Genomic DNA, 19,523 nt, shown 5'->3' with positions numbered 1-19,523 from the left:
AGGCGCCCTCGGGCCGCCAATGGGCGCGGGCTCCCCCAGCGCCGCCTCCCGCGCTCGGCGCTCGGCTGGCGCGGCTTGGCGGGACCGGGGGGCGGCGGGACGGAGCGGCCGGACCGGGAGGGCGCGGAGCGGCCGGCGAGGGCCCTGCGAGGAGAGGGAAAGGCGAGTGCCCCCGGGGGGCTGGTACGGCTGAAGTGGGCCTGGGGGAGCCGTGGCGGAGGCCGGGCTGGTGGTTGTGGCGGCGGATGGGCCCCGAGCGGCGCCACGTGGGTGGGTGCGTGGGTGGGTGCCGGGGTGCGGGGCCGCCTCTGCCCGCCTTACCGCCTTCTCCTGGCTCCGCGTTTCTTCCAGTGGTGTGTCTGTCTGTCCGCCTGTCCCACGTGCCCCCGCCATGGCCGCGATCTATTCCGGGATTTACTTGAAGCTGAAAAGCGCCAAGACTTCTTGGGAAGACAAACTCAAGCTGGCTCGTTTCGCGTGGATTTCTCACCAGTGCTTCCTGCCTAATAAGGAGCAAGTGAGTACTTTTTAATGGTAGACAGTGAAAGAAGAAAACCCCGATAGCAAATCAATTCATAAAACCCAGATTTAGCTTTTGACCATAGACAGTAGTGCAAATATAGCTCTGATTTGTGATTGTGGCAGCTCTTGATTTCTCTGTGGTTATATGAAATGTGTTTTATAACATCATCTTTCAAGTAGCCTCAGCAAAAAGACCTGCATTAGTGCAGGATGAAAGAGGCTTTCGCATAGAGAGAGTGGTCTGTGTGTTCTGTCTCCCGGAAAGATGAGAAATCGTTGTCTTCAGAACTGTCATTGCCACTGGTTATTACATCTAGTACAGGACACTCCAAAGTCAGATGCTTCTCGTCATAGTTAAGAACAAGAAGTTCAGAGTGGGAGAACTGACTGTCGTTAGAAGTGTGGTCTCTGGTGCTCTGAACTTGTGCGTGAGCAAAGAGCACACAGTGGATTCTTGGGGTTCACCTTGTAAGGTAATTTGGTGTTCTCTTCATGGAACCCACCCTGTCCCCTTAAGCCTTTTGTTTTGACTCTGTTTACCGAAGGTCTGTGCCGTGTTTCCTCAAGTGAAAGATATCTTGTCCTGCTCCTCCAGCCCTGATAGTATTGTGGGGTCTAGGGTTTGCACTGTCTGAGACCTGCGTTTTGGGTTCTTGTTATTTCAGTTACATAGAGTATTAAACCTAACCACATACTATCCTTTTGTTTTTAAATCAGTAATTTAAATTAGTAGGTTTCAACCTTTTCCAGTTTGCACACATCTAAATTCCTAGGCCTGAATTTCTTGATGGTGAATTCAGACATATGAAGAGGAGGATGTGAACAGAATAGCAATTGTCAGGAAGTGAAAACCGTCTGATTCTCTAAGCTTTGATTGAAAAGACTACGCTTGCTAACTGGTATCACTTGTCAGAATTATGCCCTGATGAAAAGACCGTAGGATGTTGACTCCTGAAAGTTATTTTGGAGTGGTGCAGGGGAGCACAGGATCAACATTAGGTTTAGAATGAAAGCTCTCAGGAATTGAAAGCTACAGGGGTAGACTTCTCTGCTCGTTCAGAGCCTGTTCTGCTTGGAAGTAGCACAGTTCTCAAGACACAAACACTGTAGCTGTGGAAAGGTACTACTTTTGTTTTTGTATGGGGGTTATTAAAGGTTACTTCCCTTCCGTTAACAGGTATTACTCGATTGGGTAAGCCATACATTGGTTTCAAATTACAACAAAAAACTGGAACTGGACGATGAAGTTGTTGAGAAACTCTGGACATACCTAGACAATGTTATCCATAGTAGAAGACTACAGGATCTCCTAAAGAGTGGGAAAACAATTGGTCTCAGTTTTTCAATTGCACAGGTAACTAAAACTGTGGATATTTGGTAATATACTGGGTAACAGTGTGTATCTTCTACAGTGCATGACTCTTCCTCACAGTTTCAGGTGTTACTTCAAATATATAATAGTTAATCTGATGGCTTGCAGGACCTCTACTAAAAGTTCCTCTATTTCTGTCCTACAATACGGTTTTATATTAGTGCAGCACTAAGGCTAAGAATGGCAGAGCGTCCTAAGGATAATCTTCCTCTCTGTCTTAACTTCTTTAGACTAGCAGAGTGAACTGCTTAAGTATTTAAAAAGATAAATAAAGGCTCAGTTTCATATGTTGTTTTCCTGTATTACTTACTGCTTGTAATACCATTTTGCTTGGGAGTTTAGGGAGAGACAGATTTTCTCTCACTGTAGGGCTCATTGTGTGTTTGACTTGAGTATTTGTGCACTGTGATGTGTTGTTCAGCAGACCCTGCAGCTTCTTATGATGACTCTGAATGGTGGTGGCACTGAATCATTATGCATCTTAATCATATTTTAGCCTCAGCTGAAAGTGAATGGGGGTGGCTTCAGTTACAGTTTAGAACTGAACCAAACACTTCTTTTTTGGCTTTTTGGTTAAAGAAATAGCAGAATTAGTGCTGCAAAAGCAGTGAAAATAACTGGAAAATGACCCTTTTAGTTGTGATCAGGTTGAAATGAAGCAAGAGAAGATTGTCTTTACCTGCAGAAATTGAATTGTGAAGTACAGAGAAATGGTTGGATGAAATCTGTGCTTCAGAGATGTTATGCAGAAAGTGTGCCAAATTTAAACATTGTCTGGGTATGAAAACCTGGTTTCTGGTTGAAGATTAGATCAGAGGTACAGGACAGGGTTCCCTAAAGACCAAGGACAGAGATGTTAGAGGGTCCAGTGGAGGAATTTATTGATCAGTCCAGTGGGGTTTCACTGAGGAGATGAACCATCCACAATAAGGTCTAAGGAGGCAGGTGAGTTTTTTAACTGAAATAGACGCAGATTTGTAAATTGCTACTGTATTGGTTCACAGACAAAATTATCTGGAGGTGAGAAAAGGGAGCAAATAAAAAGGGGATCAAAGGAGAAAACAATAGGGAAATCAACACAAAGTTTGAAAAAAGGAAGAGAAATGCAAGTTTAAGTAAACATTATTTCTTTAGAACTCTGTATCCCTCAAAGGGAAAAGAGAACAGTCCTTTACGTTCCAGATATCAGGACAGGAAATTCTCTTTTTAAAATATAAAGATGATATTTAGTCATGGACATTCTTACTGAATAAGAATCAGAGGGGGGACCTGTATTGTGTGTGGGTTTGTTGTTGTTTGTGTGGACCATAATTTTCGGCACCATTCAAGAAGGCCAGAAATTTATCCTTACTCCATTTCTGCAGGATCAACTATAAGAACCAGTATGGATAGTCTTATGCTGTTGCCAGTAGCAGACATACTGAGTGAGGGCTTCCTCCCTCATCTGGTGCTGCAAACAAACGCAGGGACAGCAGAGCTTCTGGTTTGGAACTTGTGATGTGAGAGGCACAGGAGCAGCTTGTGGCAACTCCCTGGTGCTTCTTTGTTGCAGCCAGAGCTCACGGAAGGTGTTGTTGGTTCATTATGACCTTTGTATGAAAAATTGACTGGTTTTTTGGTTTTGTTTTTGTCTCTTTTTTCCCAACTTCAGGTCATAAATGAAAGGTTATCGGAGGCTTGTTCTCAAAAAACACAGCAGAACATTGGCACAGTGCTGAACTGCTCCAGTGGCATCCTTTCTACTCCTTCACTGTGCATCATTTACACAGCAAAGTGTGAGCTTTTGGTTGATCTCCTCAGCAAGCTGTGCAAGCTGGCATGTCAGCAGCTGTCTTCTGACGATGCTGTGGGCTGTCAGTTGTTCAGCGTCCTCCAGCTTACCTTTGCTCAGTACCTCCTGATACAGAGGCAGCAAACCAACCCAAATCGTGTGTTTGGGCAAGTGACAGGTCACTTGCTCCAGCCATGTCTGCTCCTGAGGCACTTGCTGACTGTGAGGAGTTGGACACAAGCAGATGATAACCATGTTCGTCAGCACCTGAGCAGGGAAATCCGAAACCAAATAGAAACTTTGCTGCAGGCTGGGTTGTTCCAGGCTGAGCTTTTCTCATCCTACAAAGAGGAGCTGCTGCCAGAACAGGAAGTCCAGGAGAAGAAGAAAGGAGCTTTTAAAAGCCTTTTGCTACCAGTCAACACAGTGCAGACCAATCTGGGCAGTGACTTTTGTGAACCTGCTCTCCATGGAGCGGTTGTGGCTGGTTCTGTGTCCCTCCTATATAAGCTCTTTCTGGACTCGTACTGTAAGGCAGAAAACCACCTTGTGTGTTTCCACATGTTCAGCAGGCTTTTTGGTTGTCTCAGGCTCTCTGACCTACAGCAGGGAGGGAGGGAAGATATGCTCTCACCTGTGGACTGGAGCACAGAGCTGCTTGCTTTGGAGCAGCTTCTGAGCTTGGTGCTCAGCAGTGATATCTATAATGTCGCCAGTGACCGTATCCGGCACAAGGAGGTGCAGTTTGGGTTTTATCGCAAGCTGGCGCAGATGTTGCTGACACACTCCCAAGCTTCCATTCCCGCTTGGTTCAGGTGTCTCAAACTCTTGATATCATTAAACCACCTTATAGTAGACCCAGACCTGGATGACTTAGTGTCGTCAGCTTGGATTGATGCTGAGGCCTCTGAGCCACGTACGAAGAAGCCCCAGGAGATTCTCATCAACACCGTGTTTCAGACTTACTCCAAGCTGCGACAGTTCCCACGGCTCTTTGAGGAGGTGCTGACAGTCATTTGCCGCCCAGCTGTTGATGAACTGAGGCCACCCATCTTCTCTGCTGGCCTGACAGTAAAGCTTCGTGAGTGCCTCCTTGAACTTCCACCCAACCAGATTTTGGACATTTTGTGTCTCTTTGTGGAGAAATGCCAGACCCTTATCATTCCTGCAGTTGAAGGGTCAACTGACATGGCCTTGAAGCTGATGGCAGTGTGCTCAGTGCTGCATGCTTTTCTGTTCAACATGAGGAGCATAGATGATGTCACTCCTTCCCCTGTGGTGCTTCGCACTCAGAATCTGCTGGCAAAGATACAGAAGGGAATAATTCAGCCACTGATGGAGCTGCTGCAGGCTCCTAGAAGAGAGGAAGAGAAGTCAGACCTTTGGCTAAGAAAGGCCAGTGACACTACTCTCCTCCTTTTTTACACTTGGGTTGAGGTAGACACTCTGTTTGGTGTTAGCTGCAGTAAATATGTGTCTCCAACAGCCGAAATTGGTGGTGCTGTTACTGAACCTACTGCAAGACAGGGGCATTTTAGCATTTCAGCTTTCCTCCCTGGTTTGAGGGAACAGTCTTGGGAGAGAGTTATGGAAATTGCAAATAGTTTTGCCTCCCCTAGTAAATATTGCTTAGAACTTCTCACACTTCAGAAAATGAAGATGATCTTAATGCAGGCCAAAGCTGACCTACAGGCCTTGCAGCATGCTGCAGCTTTCATCCTGGAGTCTGGGAGATCCACCATGAGCAGAGGAGAATCTGAACCGTGGGATGGAGATATCAGTGTGATAAGTGATCTTACTTACCCCACAGCACACTGGCACCTCGTCGTGTCCAACCTGACTATCCTGTTGCCGTATATTTCCTTAGAAGATGTAGAGTATGTTGCGAATGTGCTTCTAGAGACATTAATGCTGGCCAAAGCTCAAGAGGCTGCCATGGACCAGGAGTCTTCCATCAGCACTGAAAAGATATCTCTTGGCTTGATGCACAGCTCCTTTCTTCCAGAAATGAAGATCCTACACTGTACTTTTCTGACCAGACTTATTATTAAGTTTTCTGCGGTGCTGCCCACTGCTACTAGGGATCCGGTAGATCTGCCACTTCAGCAGCTGTTTGCAAGTAATATCCCTTGGCATGAAGAAATCCTGGCTCCTTGCAAAACTCTTGACCTGTTGGAAGTACCATCAGAAAACAAACTGCTGAAGGATGAGCTCAGCTTGTCTTGGAAAACTTTGGAGAAAGTTGCCCAATGTATAGTACTGTTAGCAAAAAGTGGCTGCCCTGTCACCCTGAAAGAAAGTCAGCTAGAAAGCTGCCTGGGTTTGCTAGACATTTTTTCTCTTCTGAAACTAGACAGTTTTCTTCCCTCTGACTGTACTCGGTGTTTTCTGGTGCTGCTGTCCCTGCTAGCCAATACCAGGGCTAGTGTCTCTTGCAGCAAATTGTTATTGCTGAAGTTTTTAAGTACTTGCCTCCACCTCCTGAGGTGCCTGCAAGCTGGCAGGAATGCCAACTCTGTTTTTAAGGTGTTACATGCCAGTGATGTTCTTGAGGCTGTCATGACCTCCCAGTTTACAGCGAGCAAATTCTTCTCTGATGTTTTGACTGTTCCTCTTTGGGCACAGTATCTCCAGGAATTCCAAGCTTTTCTGGAAGACTTTCTTCAGATGGTAATTGAAAGACGACAAAGTGTGAGGCTCAACTTGGAAAAGTTCATATCTTTCCTGGTAAGCTGCAAGCCAGACACCGGTGCAGCCAAAAGCAAAGACTGGAAAAACTGGAATCCTGCAGCTGAGCAGTTACTGCTCACGACATTCACCACACTATGTCACGTTGTCACGCTCTACCTTCAGCAGCTACCAGAAAAGAAGCTACATTCTGCAGATGTGCTGTCTGCTCTGTTGGAGCCTGTAGTTCTGCAGATGGTCAGAACTGTTGAACATGGTCTTCAGAGTAACACACCAAACCAGCTTTTGCCTGTAGCATTCATACCATCTGTCACTACTCTCCTCAAAGCAGATCTGAGCCATCCTGTCAGGAGGGGCTGGCAGAAGGAGCCCAGTGGGTTTTTGGAGCAACCTCGTATTAAACTGTACCAAGAGTTTTACTCTCAGATACTGAGAGAGCTGCCCTGTGCAGGACATAATCTGCAGTTCCTTCAGCCTGCACTGCAGTTCCTAACAGTCTTCTGCTCAGTGCCAGAGCTGTATCCTGGAAAAGAAACTGCGGTCATGGTTGGTTTTGCCATAAAAAAGCTTCTCTCTGGTATGAAAACTCTCTTTCTCCAGTTCCTTTGCTAATTTTGCAGTGCAGAGGCGAGTTAAAAGCCATTTAGCAAAGCATACAGCTTTTTGAAAAGTCTGTATTTGTTTAGTTGTGCTTAAGCAGCAGGCTGTCCTTTTATAAATGCATAACAGGAAGCTTTACAAGGAGACAATGTTGTGGCACATGGGCCACAGCCACCATCTAATTTGATCATGATCTTCTGAAAGATGTAAACATCTTAATAAAGTTCAGGTCCTGAATTACTTATCTATGTAGAGCATTTTGACAGTAACTGGAACATGATAACACTTCTAGATGTAGGGCTGAAGATGCAGTGTCCTACTTGTGTAGTCGATGTAGTAGACACTACTGAAGCAGCTGATGTGCCCCAGGTCAGATCAGAAATGTCTTATCTGGGAGTCTTGGAGGATCTTGCAGTAAAATACTCATCTACTTCGGTAGGTGAGGTTATAGAATAGTGAAAGTTACCTAACTTATGGATGTTGAATGCCCGTAATTCTGATAAAGTCTGTGGGAAATTGGCAGGTCTGTCCCTTTATCCTCATTAAATAAAGAGCCAGGGCTAGAAATTACATGAAAAACCTCTTCTGCTGGCTGTGGCAGAAGACTCCTAATGACTCCTTTATAGTGTCTCTTTCAGAAAGAGAGCTGAACACAGCACAGGTGTAACTGTTCTCTTTGACTTCTTCAAACTGTCGGAATTTATCCGACTTGTTACTGACATGCTCTAGTGCAGTGGTCTCCAGACATTTTTGATTGTGCATACCTATCATTAAAATTAAAGATTAAGCATGCAGCCTCAATATATATTTACTTATAAATTATATACACATACTGCTCTAGTGGTATACTATGTACATTACAAAACATACACGTAGAAAGAGTATAAAAAGCATGAGACAAAGATGAAATAAACACTATTTTTAATGCTTTATTAAAGATACTTTATTTATAATTCCCACATCCCAGTGAATTGTCTCATAGACACCCTGAGGGAGTGCACCCTACTGGGGAGGCTACTGTTCAAGTGATCTACAGTCGTGATCTCAGTGTTTATATTAGCATTAAGTAGTTAAGAACAGAGCACGGCTTTCCATGGAATGGAGATGAGGATGTGTTGACTCTTGTAATTTTTCTGCTGATTTTTCTCTGTCTCGTTCTGTGCCTCATATTATTAGTGTAAGATTGGTAAAGTTCTTTAGCTTGGAGACCTAATGAATCACTGCAAAAAGCTGTAATAATTTCCATTAAATAAGTAGAGTATTCAATAAAATGAAATATTAATTCCTGTTGAAGAAGATTTTTGGCATTGCCACAGATCCTGTGGATACTTGCAGAACTAAAGAACAAGCCGTCAAAATCAGTTGAATTATGAGCTAGTCTAAGACTGTCTATGTAGTAATAATTGAGTAAGTGGGGAGTGTGAGTTAGGCTCAGCAGAGACCTAACTTTGTCAGCTTAATGTTTTTGTGATTTGTGATGGATTTCTGGCCACCACCTAGTAAAGCCCTGTGGCTTGTTTAGCCTGCTCCCTTGGCTTGTGCACCTGCGTTAGTGTGGTATTTCTGTACTACTGAAGGCTTTTTTATTGGAATAATGGCTGCTCTGTGAACCTGAGGGTAGGAAATACTTGAAGTCAGCAAGTCATTGCACTAGTGGGGAAAGAGGTAAAGTGGGGAGCCCTCTGTGAATCTGAGTGTTAAAAAGGTACCCATAAGAGCTGTTTTATTTTCAATTTGCCCTATTCTTACCTGTGGAAGTCTATGTGTTGGGAATTGATTTCTTTTGTCTCTTGAATATGCAGGTCCTGCAATCACAACCCAGGTGATCCAAAGCATGGAGATGGAGTTGACAGAGGTGCTTGTCCAGCTGCTGGGAAACTGCTCTGTTGAGGAGTTTTATGCCATAATGCGGCTGGTGCTACAGGGACTCGAATTGAAGAATGTTTGGCAACAGAAGGCTAAAGTAAGGCACGAGCTTACTGTATTGTCAACTTCCTTCTTCAGTGTCCTGTACCTTGAAAAAAAATTGTTGCCTGAATGACATTTGATAAATATTTTTTCCTCTTCCTGCTTTATGTTCAGTGATCAGGACATATTAATTTGTATGGATAAGGGCTTGGTGACTGCTGAAATACATTATGGATTTAAATTTAGGGAGGTGGAAAGATCATGGAAACCTACTTGAAAAATTTTCTGTCCAGTTTAAGGACTCTGCTGTCTTAATTCCATGTATTGTCAACAGAAATCACACAGCTGTGATGTTACAGGCCATGCTGAAAGCTCTTTTCTACTTTCTGCTCCAAGCTCTTGCACAACAGATACTAGCAGTCAGTGTTTGTCTGTGGATCTTCTTAACAAGATTAAAGACACTTTTAGAAATGCTGGCATTTTTAAGTAAAACCAAAACTACCCCTATGCTTTTGTTAGTTGTCTCTAAAGACTACTCAATAATAATCAGATGCCACTCAGTAGCTTTATAAACTCTGCCTTTCTTCAGAGCAGCTTAAGCAGCAGTGGTGACTTGTGAAACACTTTTGGCAAAAACACCAGCTGTATGCTCTGTAGAAAGCTCAGTGACTTGAGAATGAAACCTGGATTATGCTTGGGGGGTTATCTGGCTCTGTCTTATTTGTCAGAAAGAGACACAAATATACTGCTTCAATTGGTGATATATCTTTTTCAAAGTGTATCTGGAATTTCTGTACTGTGCATATAATTCCTGCCACCTGAGTATAGCTTGCAATATGCTTCTTTTGTCAGTCTGTATAAACAACTAGCAAGTAAAAAAAGCCCTGCTGCCAAATGCAATGTTCTTAGTATATAGTAGACTGGTATCCCTGTATTCCCTCTACCTCCCTCTGTTATCTAGTGGCAGTTGTATGAGAAGGCTTTCATTTCTTAAAAATCATGTAAGCCTTTTTATACAGCAAGTTAATTCTGAAATAAATGTGCCATGAAGTACATTTGGACCAGTGCTGCTCAGCATATTGAATTTTGTTGAACTGCTGCTTACTTCCGCAATTTCCAAAGAGATGTACTGGTGGGAGGACTTTCATGTGTCAAGGCTCTGGTAATGCTCAAAAGTGCCACTGGCCTTGAAAGGGCTCTTCTGTGCTTGAAAGGAGCCAGTGCACCTAGTACCAGTGACTGATCCTCTGCTTTCTGCAGGAAGTATTGTCAGCTGTTACCCTAACTAAATTGTTGCTTAACTGCCCATTAAGTGGAGACAAAGTGAAAGCTTTCTGGTTTACCAGCCCACAGATAATCACAGCTTTAGCGGTAAGTATCTCTTCATTGTAACTTAATTACCCATCCCTTCGATTACATCTGTCGTGCACAGAGGCACACGAGAATAAAAACACTGTGGATACTGAACAAATCCATACCTCCTCCTCCCTCAAGTAAATCTCCTCCTGTAAGTGCGGTGTGTAAGTCATTAACTTTTTATACATTGTAATTTTATGGAACTGCACCATGTAATATGGAGCTTGGGAGAAATTTGTTAGACTGCAGAGTAGACAGTGTGAGTGTCTTAAACTTCTTCCTGTCCAAAGGAGAAGGTAACTGTCAGCCACGTGTTGCAGCAGAAGCCAAGAGCAGCAAAACAAAATAAAGAAGTGCTCATACAAAAAAAAAATTCACTGAATTATGAAAGGGAAACTTGACAGAAAGTAATCAAACCCAAGTATCCTGTCTTTCATTTGTACAGCATATAAACCTAGTGATGCAGGTTTTTCTCCTCTTGTGGTGATGATGTTTCTAGACCAAAATTTATCAGAGGTTGGCTCTGCAATGCATGGGAATCATGAGCATGCAGTGTCTGCCCTTTTTTGATAGGTCTGCATGCTTGTAAAGGACTGAACTGCATCAGTGCATTTGTTTAAGGAGGTGCAAAGAGGTGTTAGTTGTCAAGGGACTGGAGAATAGTTGCAATTCCAGTTACGCAGCAGTGTTGGTTTGAAGTGCATCACAGGCATCCTTGCCCAGGGTGCAGTTGGACAAAAATGGCTCAGGTGCAGGAGTCTGCCTGCCAGTCCAGCTTGCACCAGTCTAGTTCCTTTGGCTCCAGTCAGAGCATTACGGTTCTCTGGTGTTCAAACACTGATGATAGATGGCTAATGTTCTCCTCCTTATCTGCTTCTTCTTCTAGATGCAAACCAAAGAGGCCTGTCAGGACCCATCACTGATTTCCATCATAGTTGTACCTATTCTAGAGACTGTAGCAGCTCTGCTAAGGCAAGGAGAAGGGGTTCTTGTGAATCCACATCATGTGTCATTGGCATTCAGCATTCTCTTAACAATCCCTCTGGATCATCTGAAGTTAGAAGACTATAGTGGTGTCTTCCTGGGAGTCCATGAAGTGCTCTTCTCTATTGTGCAGTGTCATCCAAAGGTATGTCTGTGAGGGAATGGGAGGAGAGGAAAAAGGTATGGTATCAGTTTGACCTGGCTTTCTTACCAAGTGCAAGCTGTCCCCTCCCCCCTCCCACTCTTTCAAGTGAGGAAAAAAAACCCAAACCACAGAAAAACCGAAAGAAGCCCGAACAAAATGAGATTATATAAAAAATATGTATTTACATGTATTTACAATTATATATACAATTTGAATATATTGCACACACAATAGGGAGCTCCCGAGGGGAAAAAAGGGAAAAGGGAGAGGGAAAACAGGGATTAAAAAAACCCAAAACAAATATCCTCCAAATATACTCTGTTAATAGAGAGCTAGTGAATAAATAATAAAAAAAACCGAATTAAATACTTCCCTGAATAATGAGACAGCAGAACCGTGGGAAGCACCAACCAACTCCCCCACACCTCCCACCTCCCGGAGGTTCCAGAGATAACGGCAGGTCTAAGCAGGCAGGCCTTGGCCCTTGCAAGCAAAGACTGTCTGCAGAGAGACCTGTCATCTTCAGCCACCAGAAGAGAGAAGAGCGCGAGCTCTCTTATCTCCGCCTTGTTTATATGTTGTGTTACGCTAAAGGATGACATGGATAACTTCCTTAGATTTCTGACTCCTGTTGCTAAGGAAGGCCTAAAAAATCCAAAAGCCAACCCCACTACAGGTATAAAGAACAAACATAACAGTGATAAGAATTTTTTTAATAGTTGTTTTAAAATATTTTGTCCTGATAGTATAAAAGTACATTGTACCACTTCTTATTTAAAAGGCTGGGAATCTCAAAATCACATAATTTCAGTCACTCTTCTGCTTTGCTCATGCCTGCGTTGTTCTTTGGCAGTGCATTTCTTATCAGCATCTAACAATGTATTAGAATAAAACTTCCTTTTTCTATGATTGGTTTCTAGAAGCACAAATGGCTCAGGCTCTGGGACCTCATTCTCACTGGAGGTCAAGATTCTACAGTCCTTTGAAAACAGGACTTAGACACTGTTGAAGGTGGTGACCTTCAAGCATTGTACCATCCTGGTATTCTTGTCAGCCTTCTGGCATGGGAAAGGGAAGATGTGTCAGGAGTTGCATGGGGATGGAGATACTCCTACATGGAATATGTAGGCAGAGATGAAAAAAAAGGAAAGGGGCCTCATGCATTTGTATTAGGACTGAGAATGGGGAAATGGCACATTCTAAAAGCAAGGCAGTATGCATTGCTAAAATGCCCTTACAAAAACCCTGTGGTAGAAAGCTGCCTATCCAGACTGTTTTCACACAGTGATCTGTAGTGTTACTGGAACCCCTGTTCTGTCAATCTATCTGGCTATGCAGGTTCTCTGCCAGCAAGGACAAATGCCCTAGACATTAGGCTGTTAAATCAAATGCTGCTTTGGAGAGATGAAGTAACTCTAATATGATGTTGCTATTTATATTTGATTATGGCTAGGAATGCGGTCCTACTCCTGAATTCTCATGTGCTAAACACTCTATGGATGCAGAATGAAAAGATAGTGTCTACCTCTACTCTCTCACTCCCTTTACTATGTAATCTGATGGTTTTATTTCATGTCTTTTGCAGGTGCTGTTGAAAGCAGCACCATCTTTTCTGAACAGTTTCCATCGTCTGGTTGTTTCTGTCATGCATGAGGGACGTCAGAAAGGAGACAGAGGTACTGTATTTTTTCCACCTTTATGATACATATATACACTGTAATTTTATGTGTTCTGGACTGGGAGATGCCAAACAGGGCACATCAGAATCAAAGTCCTCAAAGCCTAGCTGTGGCATTGAAACTGTTAGCCCTGTCTGTCCTTTTTTTTAAAATTGAAGATGAGCTTTGTGGTGTCATGGGCTTATGAAGAAAACTGGGGCTCTTGCGGAACTGCATGCCAGCAGTAGTGCTTTTGGTGAATAAGTTATTCTTCACTGACTGGCTGGCAAGTGGACAGGAACCAGTAAGGCTTGCTGTGCCCAATTTCTGCTCTTCTGATCAACCCCTGTGCCTGAAAGCATGGTGGCTGTGAACTCTGGTTATACATGCTAATATTTGTGAGTTATAACCCCAAATCAATCCTACTAAGTGGAGTTTCTTAAGACTGCAACTATGTTTACTCCAGACCTGAATTGTCACCATTCTGTGCTAAGTATAAAGCCAGAACATTATACATATCTGAAGCATCATTTGGGGTTAGATGATATATCTGTATGGTTAAGGATTTGGAATTAATGTAGTTAAATATCCCAAAAGGAAGGCAAAAAAAAAATTTACTGAAAGTTATTAAAGTGGCCAAGTCAAAGATGTTCACAGTAATCATTCTGTGCTTTATACTGGTCAGGACACAAATACCCTGCCATTAATAGTGGTGAGTTGTTGAGACAAATTGACTTCATGGCCTGCAACTGATTGTAGCCTGGCTTTCCACTGGTGTCCCGCAGCCTATGCCATGTTCAGATTTATCTCAGCTGATATGTTGCCCACAGTTGTGGGCAAATGTAAGTGTATGTATTTGTCATGAAGGAATATAGTAGCAAAGGCTCAGTGATAAAGGAAAAGGTATGTTAAACTGGTACCAAACTTTGAGAATTTGCTTGCTTCTGCGGTATGTTTGCATAAGGCAAGGATCACAGGAAATTTACAGATATGCAGCATTGTCAAGTTGAAAAACGTGCTGTTTATCTTTGCAGGATTTTTCTGTTTTTGTAAGAGATAACATGAAAGTAATTTCTGGATTTCCCTTCTCCCTTATTTGTGTTGGCTCTCTTCATTCACTGCCTACTGAGTAAATTCTCAGCTGATCTCACCAGTCTCACTTTAAATATCTCCAGTGGTGTGGCTTCTGCTGCTATATGCCACGTAATAGATTTCATCAGAAAGCTTTCTTAATATGCTCTTTCTAAGAGATGTCTTCTGATTTTCTGTAGGTAGAGAATATAATTTTCCTGTCTCCTTTTCTCTCCTCCACAGTGCTAGTTGGGACTGAATCATGGATGGGACCATAACCGCTGCTTTTAGCACTTTAACATCTATAACAAATAGTTTTTGCCTTGCAGTGCACATAGACTGAAAATCAGTGTGCTCTTACAAAATAGCCATTTTGAGAGATGTGTATTGTGTGTTGTGGGAAGCCTTGCAACTGTGGCTTCATAAGAAAAGAAGATAAAATGGCAAGCTGTCCTTGGCCTCATGTAGTTCAAGAATCATGGAAGAGTGGGTGATTCTTCAAGGGTTTTTTTCTAGTGTTTTTAAGCCTCAAATGCCAGGCTGCATCTCACTTTCTGTTTTAGGCAACACAGATGAGTTTGAAGTTATACTGCAATGTGCACACTTGGTGGAACGGATGTATACTCATATTGCTGCAGAAATGGAGAACTTTACTGTGTTTTCTGCTTTCATGGTGGCTCAGTATGTGACTGAACTGCAGAAGGTATGTTCTCATCCATCTTGAAAGTGCCATAGTATTGTGCTGGCTTTGGCGTTCCTATTCCAAAGGCAACTGTGTTAAATTTTGTAAAATTTGTGAAGTTACAAAAGTTGCTATGGTTCATGGAGATATGGGTTTGATCCAGACTGTTATTTTGAGCACGAGTTCCTGAGAATCTTTCTTAACAAACTCCAGAAAACTTTCTAAAGGTGTGGACTGTGGGGTTTTAAGGTTAAACAATGCAATGCCCAGTTACAGAACTGCTTTGGATGTTGCTCTTTCTTCATAGAATCATAGAATGGCTTGGGTTGAAAGACTGAAAGATGACCTTTAAAGGTCATCTAGTCTAAACCTCCTACAATGAGCAGGGACATCTTCAACTAGATCAGGTTGCTCAGAGCCCCATCCGATTTGGCCTTGAATGTTTCCAGGGATGAGGTATCCACTGCCTCTCTGGGCTGCCTGTTCCAGAATTTAACCGTGGCTTCTTTATACATCTGGTAGTTAAATTCATTTCCCAGTTAGTCTTATTTGTGCGGGATTGATAGCAGTTAGGGGCCCATCTGGTAAAGTAATGGTGGAAAATTCTCATGGAAAATGAGAATTTGATCTAAATGATTAAGTGAATGGAAAAAATGTTACCAAGCCAAGAATCGTTAGCTTTTCAGTAATTCTCCTTCTATACCAAAGCTAACACTGCAATTCTTACTGAAAGCAACTACTACTGCTACTATGGATGCCAGAGCCAGGTCAGCAGTTTCTCACATCCAGACCTAAGTTCAGCTTGTAATTTTCTTCAGCCTGGTGGATTTAGATTTCACCAGGGTTTGTATGCTGCTTGTGGCACAAGTACCTGCAAATTGATTATTTGTGGCTTCAGCCTGGGCGTGGGCTGAAATACAGAAAGGAATATTAGTCTTTGTTTTTATGCCCTCTTGCAAAAAATATATTCCAACTGGTGCTATGTTTCTGAAGGATTATGGTGTAACCGGTGTAACTAACCATAAAGGTTATTACAGAAATTAAACTTGTTTGCCTTTTTTATTGCTTATCTTTTTTCCAAGGTTTGGGAGCAAAACAATAGGAGATGTCAGTTTTTAGCTATGTTATTTAGTGTTCCTGATAAGTTGGTTATTGTTTACGTAGTGAACATGGTAGTTTAGCAAAGGGGGAGATTGCTGTTAAGACTACTAATGCTCTCCTTAACCATCTCTGAACTATGTAATCTGTTCATCATTGAGTGTACGTCAAATGACCTTTTTAAGTTGAAAGGACACTTGCCTCAGTATTAACAGGAGTACAAAGTCTCATGAGAGTTCTAGGAAAGTTCTGTGCAATACTTTCATTGGGAAATGGAAAGTGATGGATAATAGGTAAAACCACAGATCAGTAATGTATGCAGTGGAACCTTTGGAGAATTGGTGTAGTGAGCCATCAGATGCTGTGACAAAGGGGTGTTTACTATCTGACAGAGCAGATAGATCACAAATAGGTGATGATTTATTGATAATATATATTATTTGCTCGTTAGACTGATGAGAATTGATGAATATCAGAGGAAGGGGAAGCCTCAGCATGCCTGTCTTAAGTGGGACATGTACACATCTTTCATGTTACTCTGCAGAGGGAGAAAAAAACTCCTACAACTATTCATGTCTTCTGAGACCGGATCTGTGGCTTTCTGCCTGTGATCTGAAGACCCTGGGGAGTCCATCAAAGATAACTGAGAAAATATGTTTGTAGATTTAAGTCTCTATATGGGCATCTTCACACTTACTGGAACCCTTTTAAGGGTCTGCAAACTAGAACTGATGAAAGCTACTGGCCTAAATAGTCACTTACTCCTAAAGTGGTTGTGTAACGGCTCCCTCAGTGCTTCCACTTTATACCATGAATTATTTTGTATTAATCTAGAAAGATTCCTTGCTGGAGTAGGTGGCATCTCTTTCATACTGTTGACAGTGCTTTTCGCTTGTTGCCTATGAGCTGTTGCTTAATTCAGCAATAGTGAAATACCTCTTCACACATTTAATGTCTCACATCAAGAGCTCTGTAATGCTTGACAAATTGGTTGTGCTAACTATATAGACCATAAACCTCTTACAAGTATAATTAATTGCCAGCCAGTAGTGGCAGCTGTTTAAATCTTTAGCTCTGCTTCCCATGGTGTTATTGGTGTTTATAGGAAACTGCAAAGTGAGAATGGCCCAAATAAGGCATGGATCCAGATGAATTTGTGATCTGAGGGATGCAGTTCCATTAACTGCAGCTCTGAGGTAACTCTGTATCCTGAGGGGGCCATCTGGTCCATATTGTCAATAGCTGTGGGTTTTCATGTCCTTTTTCACTGCAGTCGTTTCTCTGCTCTGGGAGGGGAGAGCCCAGCCTAGTGCATTCACTGAGAGCTGTGATGCTCAACTGTTCTCTTACTTTAATGCATGGTGTAGGGAGAAATAACATCTATTATAAACCAACCAATTGATCAACTGACAGAGAGGCAAAAAAAATTACAACCTTTTAGATTGCAAACTCTTCAGGGTCACAGATTCAAAGAAAGGCTTATATGCCTTAATGCCTGCTATATGTTTTTCCTAGCTATGTTAGTGGGCCTAATAAAATATATTAGCTGTTCCACATTTAGGGCAGAAAGAGAGCAGGAGCCTGTCACAGTGATTAGGAGTGCACTTCATTAGCAGAAAGTTTATTAGTTGCCTAAGGAAGAAAGAACCCTGAATTTTAATGACAGCTTTTTATGTAATTTTCATTAGGCCTGGAGTAAAGAGGCTTACATCTGGAGGCATAAAGCTAATTTTGGGATTCAGCAAAGATAAGACATGGTTCTGCAGCAAAAATAACGTGATTATGCCAGAGGCCAGCACTGTCTCAGGCAGTGAAGTATTTAGGAAGTGATTTGTGAGCACAGGACAAATTTCAATTAGCCTGGAGCACCAGAGGACTCCAGAGTCAGCACTGATGTTTCTGGTTTTAGTGGCAGTACTGCTGGTTGTGGGGTTGAGCAGGGGTAATGTCAGGAGCAGGGCACGGAATCTTGAGTCATTTTTTGTATTCCTTCAACTTTCTGCATGACTTCAGACAAGATGCCTGATTCCCAGTGTTAAAACAGATTAAGGAAATGTACATCTCCTGAGCTTTTTGAAAGCTTCTTTTATTAAGGCTTGTACATTGAAGTCTTCAGATAAAAATTGTTAGATAAGTATCAAGTTATTAAGTGATAAGTTAAAATTGTTTGACTACCCAATGTAAATGATAGGGCAGCCTAAAAGAAGTGCTCATTTGAAACTGAGACTTAATAGCATACAGCCTGTATGAGACATACAGGATCTACTGAAATGTGTAATCCGGGCAAGTATTGCAGGGTTTTTTAATTTTGATTCCAGGATGATTAGTGTCTTTACCTCTGGCAATGTGTATAGTAGTACTCTTGTAGACTTTATTGCAAGGGCTGTGCTTGTTCTGCAAAACATGTTTGCAAAAATCAGGACAATACTGCACAAGTCAAAATCTTGGATTTTATCTAAGGCGGTGTTCCACATGATCTGATGCACTGAATAAATTGTTGTCAGCATTTAGTATATACTGACTGTGGAAATGGTGTTTTCTTGCCTTTTTTGTCTTCAAGTTTAATGCAATTTGTTCTTCTTATAGGTGACTTTGCACCCAGCTGTGAAGACACATCTCACAGAAGGAATATATCACATTCTTGACCTTTGCATTGAACGGGACATCAAATTCTTAAATGCATCATTACCAGCAGGTGTAAGGGAGGTCTTTAAGGATCTGTATAATGATTACAACCACTACCACAAAGCAAAAAAGCAGGGGGAGGAAAAGTACACTGCATGACGAATCCTGTCTGATGCTGCGTGACCAGTTATGAATTGACCTTGCAGCGCTCAGAACATCCTCAGCCGCTGTTTGGTTTGGGCTGACTAGTAAGATCGAATCTGAAGAGGGTCATAAACATTGCCTTTATCTCTATACAGCCAGGCTTCATAATGAGGAAGAGGGTATGAAGAGGGAGGATGTGCTGTTTGGTCTGGTCCTGCTGTGTGCCACAAGTGGCAGAACTGCTGTGCCTGTGCTGGCCCCCGATGAACTCTCTGGGAGCATTGGGCAGCTCACTGCTCTTTGGCAGCAGATGGCAGGCTTCAGCCTTTGGCACATCATGGTGGAAGCAATAGTCTGGTGTAAAAGCCAGCGAGGGATATAACCCTGCTTTCACTTACATGGTAAGCAGAATTAAAGCAGTTAAAGTGTTTATTTTTGTACCCTATTATTTTACATTTTGTTACTGAAGAAATCCGTGAGTGTTACACAGCTGTGCAGTAGGTTACTGTGCAAAACTGTGGAAATAACAGTAAAAAATATGAAAGTTTGTGTCTCTTTGCATCATTGGTTTTACTTTCGAGCCCAGCCCTGGGCAACCTGATCTGACCTATTGAATTTCCTTCCCAAATGTATTATCCTGTGATCTCATGATAATCAAAAAGACTGACCACTTAGAGGTCTGGTTGATTTACTGTTATTAAGCAATTACACTTAGTCATCTGAGCTGTGGTCTCTGTGAATGATAGGGCAGCCTATCATTTTTAGTTTGTGACAAATGCTTATTACTACTCTTACTATCTGAGACCTTTTTGGTCTAAGCTGAGCCTTGTTGCTTTGCATTCACTCTAGGTTAAGAGCAAGCCCTAGACTTATTGCAGCTCAGCTGACAATAATTTAAT

The 19,523-nt window shown here is 42.4% G+C and overlaps 1 protein-coding gene across 2 annotated transcripts; it reads left to right on the top strand.

Annotated features, from left to right (window-relative positions):
- Positions 1–97: 97 nt before the first annotated feature.
- URB2 (URB2 ribosome biogenesis homolog) lies at positions 98–19,174 on the top strand. Of its 2 annotated transcripts, XM_027657411.1 has the most exons (10): positions 98–162; positions 352–517; positions 1,700–1,876; positions 3,546–6,930; positions 8,756–8,916; positions 10,122–10,232; positions 11,104–11,346; positions 12,932–13,022; positions 14,639–14,778; positions 18,442–19,174. In XM_027657411.1, exons 2-10 carry the CDS (start codon positions 392–394, stop codon positions 18,637–18,639), a joined length of 4,632 nt encoding a protein of 1,543 aa, XP_027513212.1. In that variant the 5' UTR covers positions 98–162; positions 352–391; the 3' UTR covers positions 18,640–19,174. The 2 variants fall into 2 exon arrangements, with proteins under 2 accessions (XP_027513212.1, XP_027513213.1); XM_027657412.1 differs by lacking the exon at positions 10,122–10,232.
- Positions 19,175–19,523: the final 349 nt, after the last annotated feature.

Source organism: Corapipo altera, unplaced genomic scaffold (genome assembly GCF_003945725.1).
Source record: "Corapipo altera isolate COAL_440 unplaced genomic scaffold, ASM394572v1 2c, whole genome shotgun sequence".
NCBI lineage: Eukaryota > Metazoa > Chordata > Aves > Passeriformes > Pipridae > Corapipo > Corapipo altera.
Note: the sequence above shows the minus strand (reverse complement) of the source record. Positions and strands in the feature narration are given on the sequence as shown.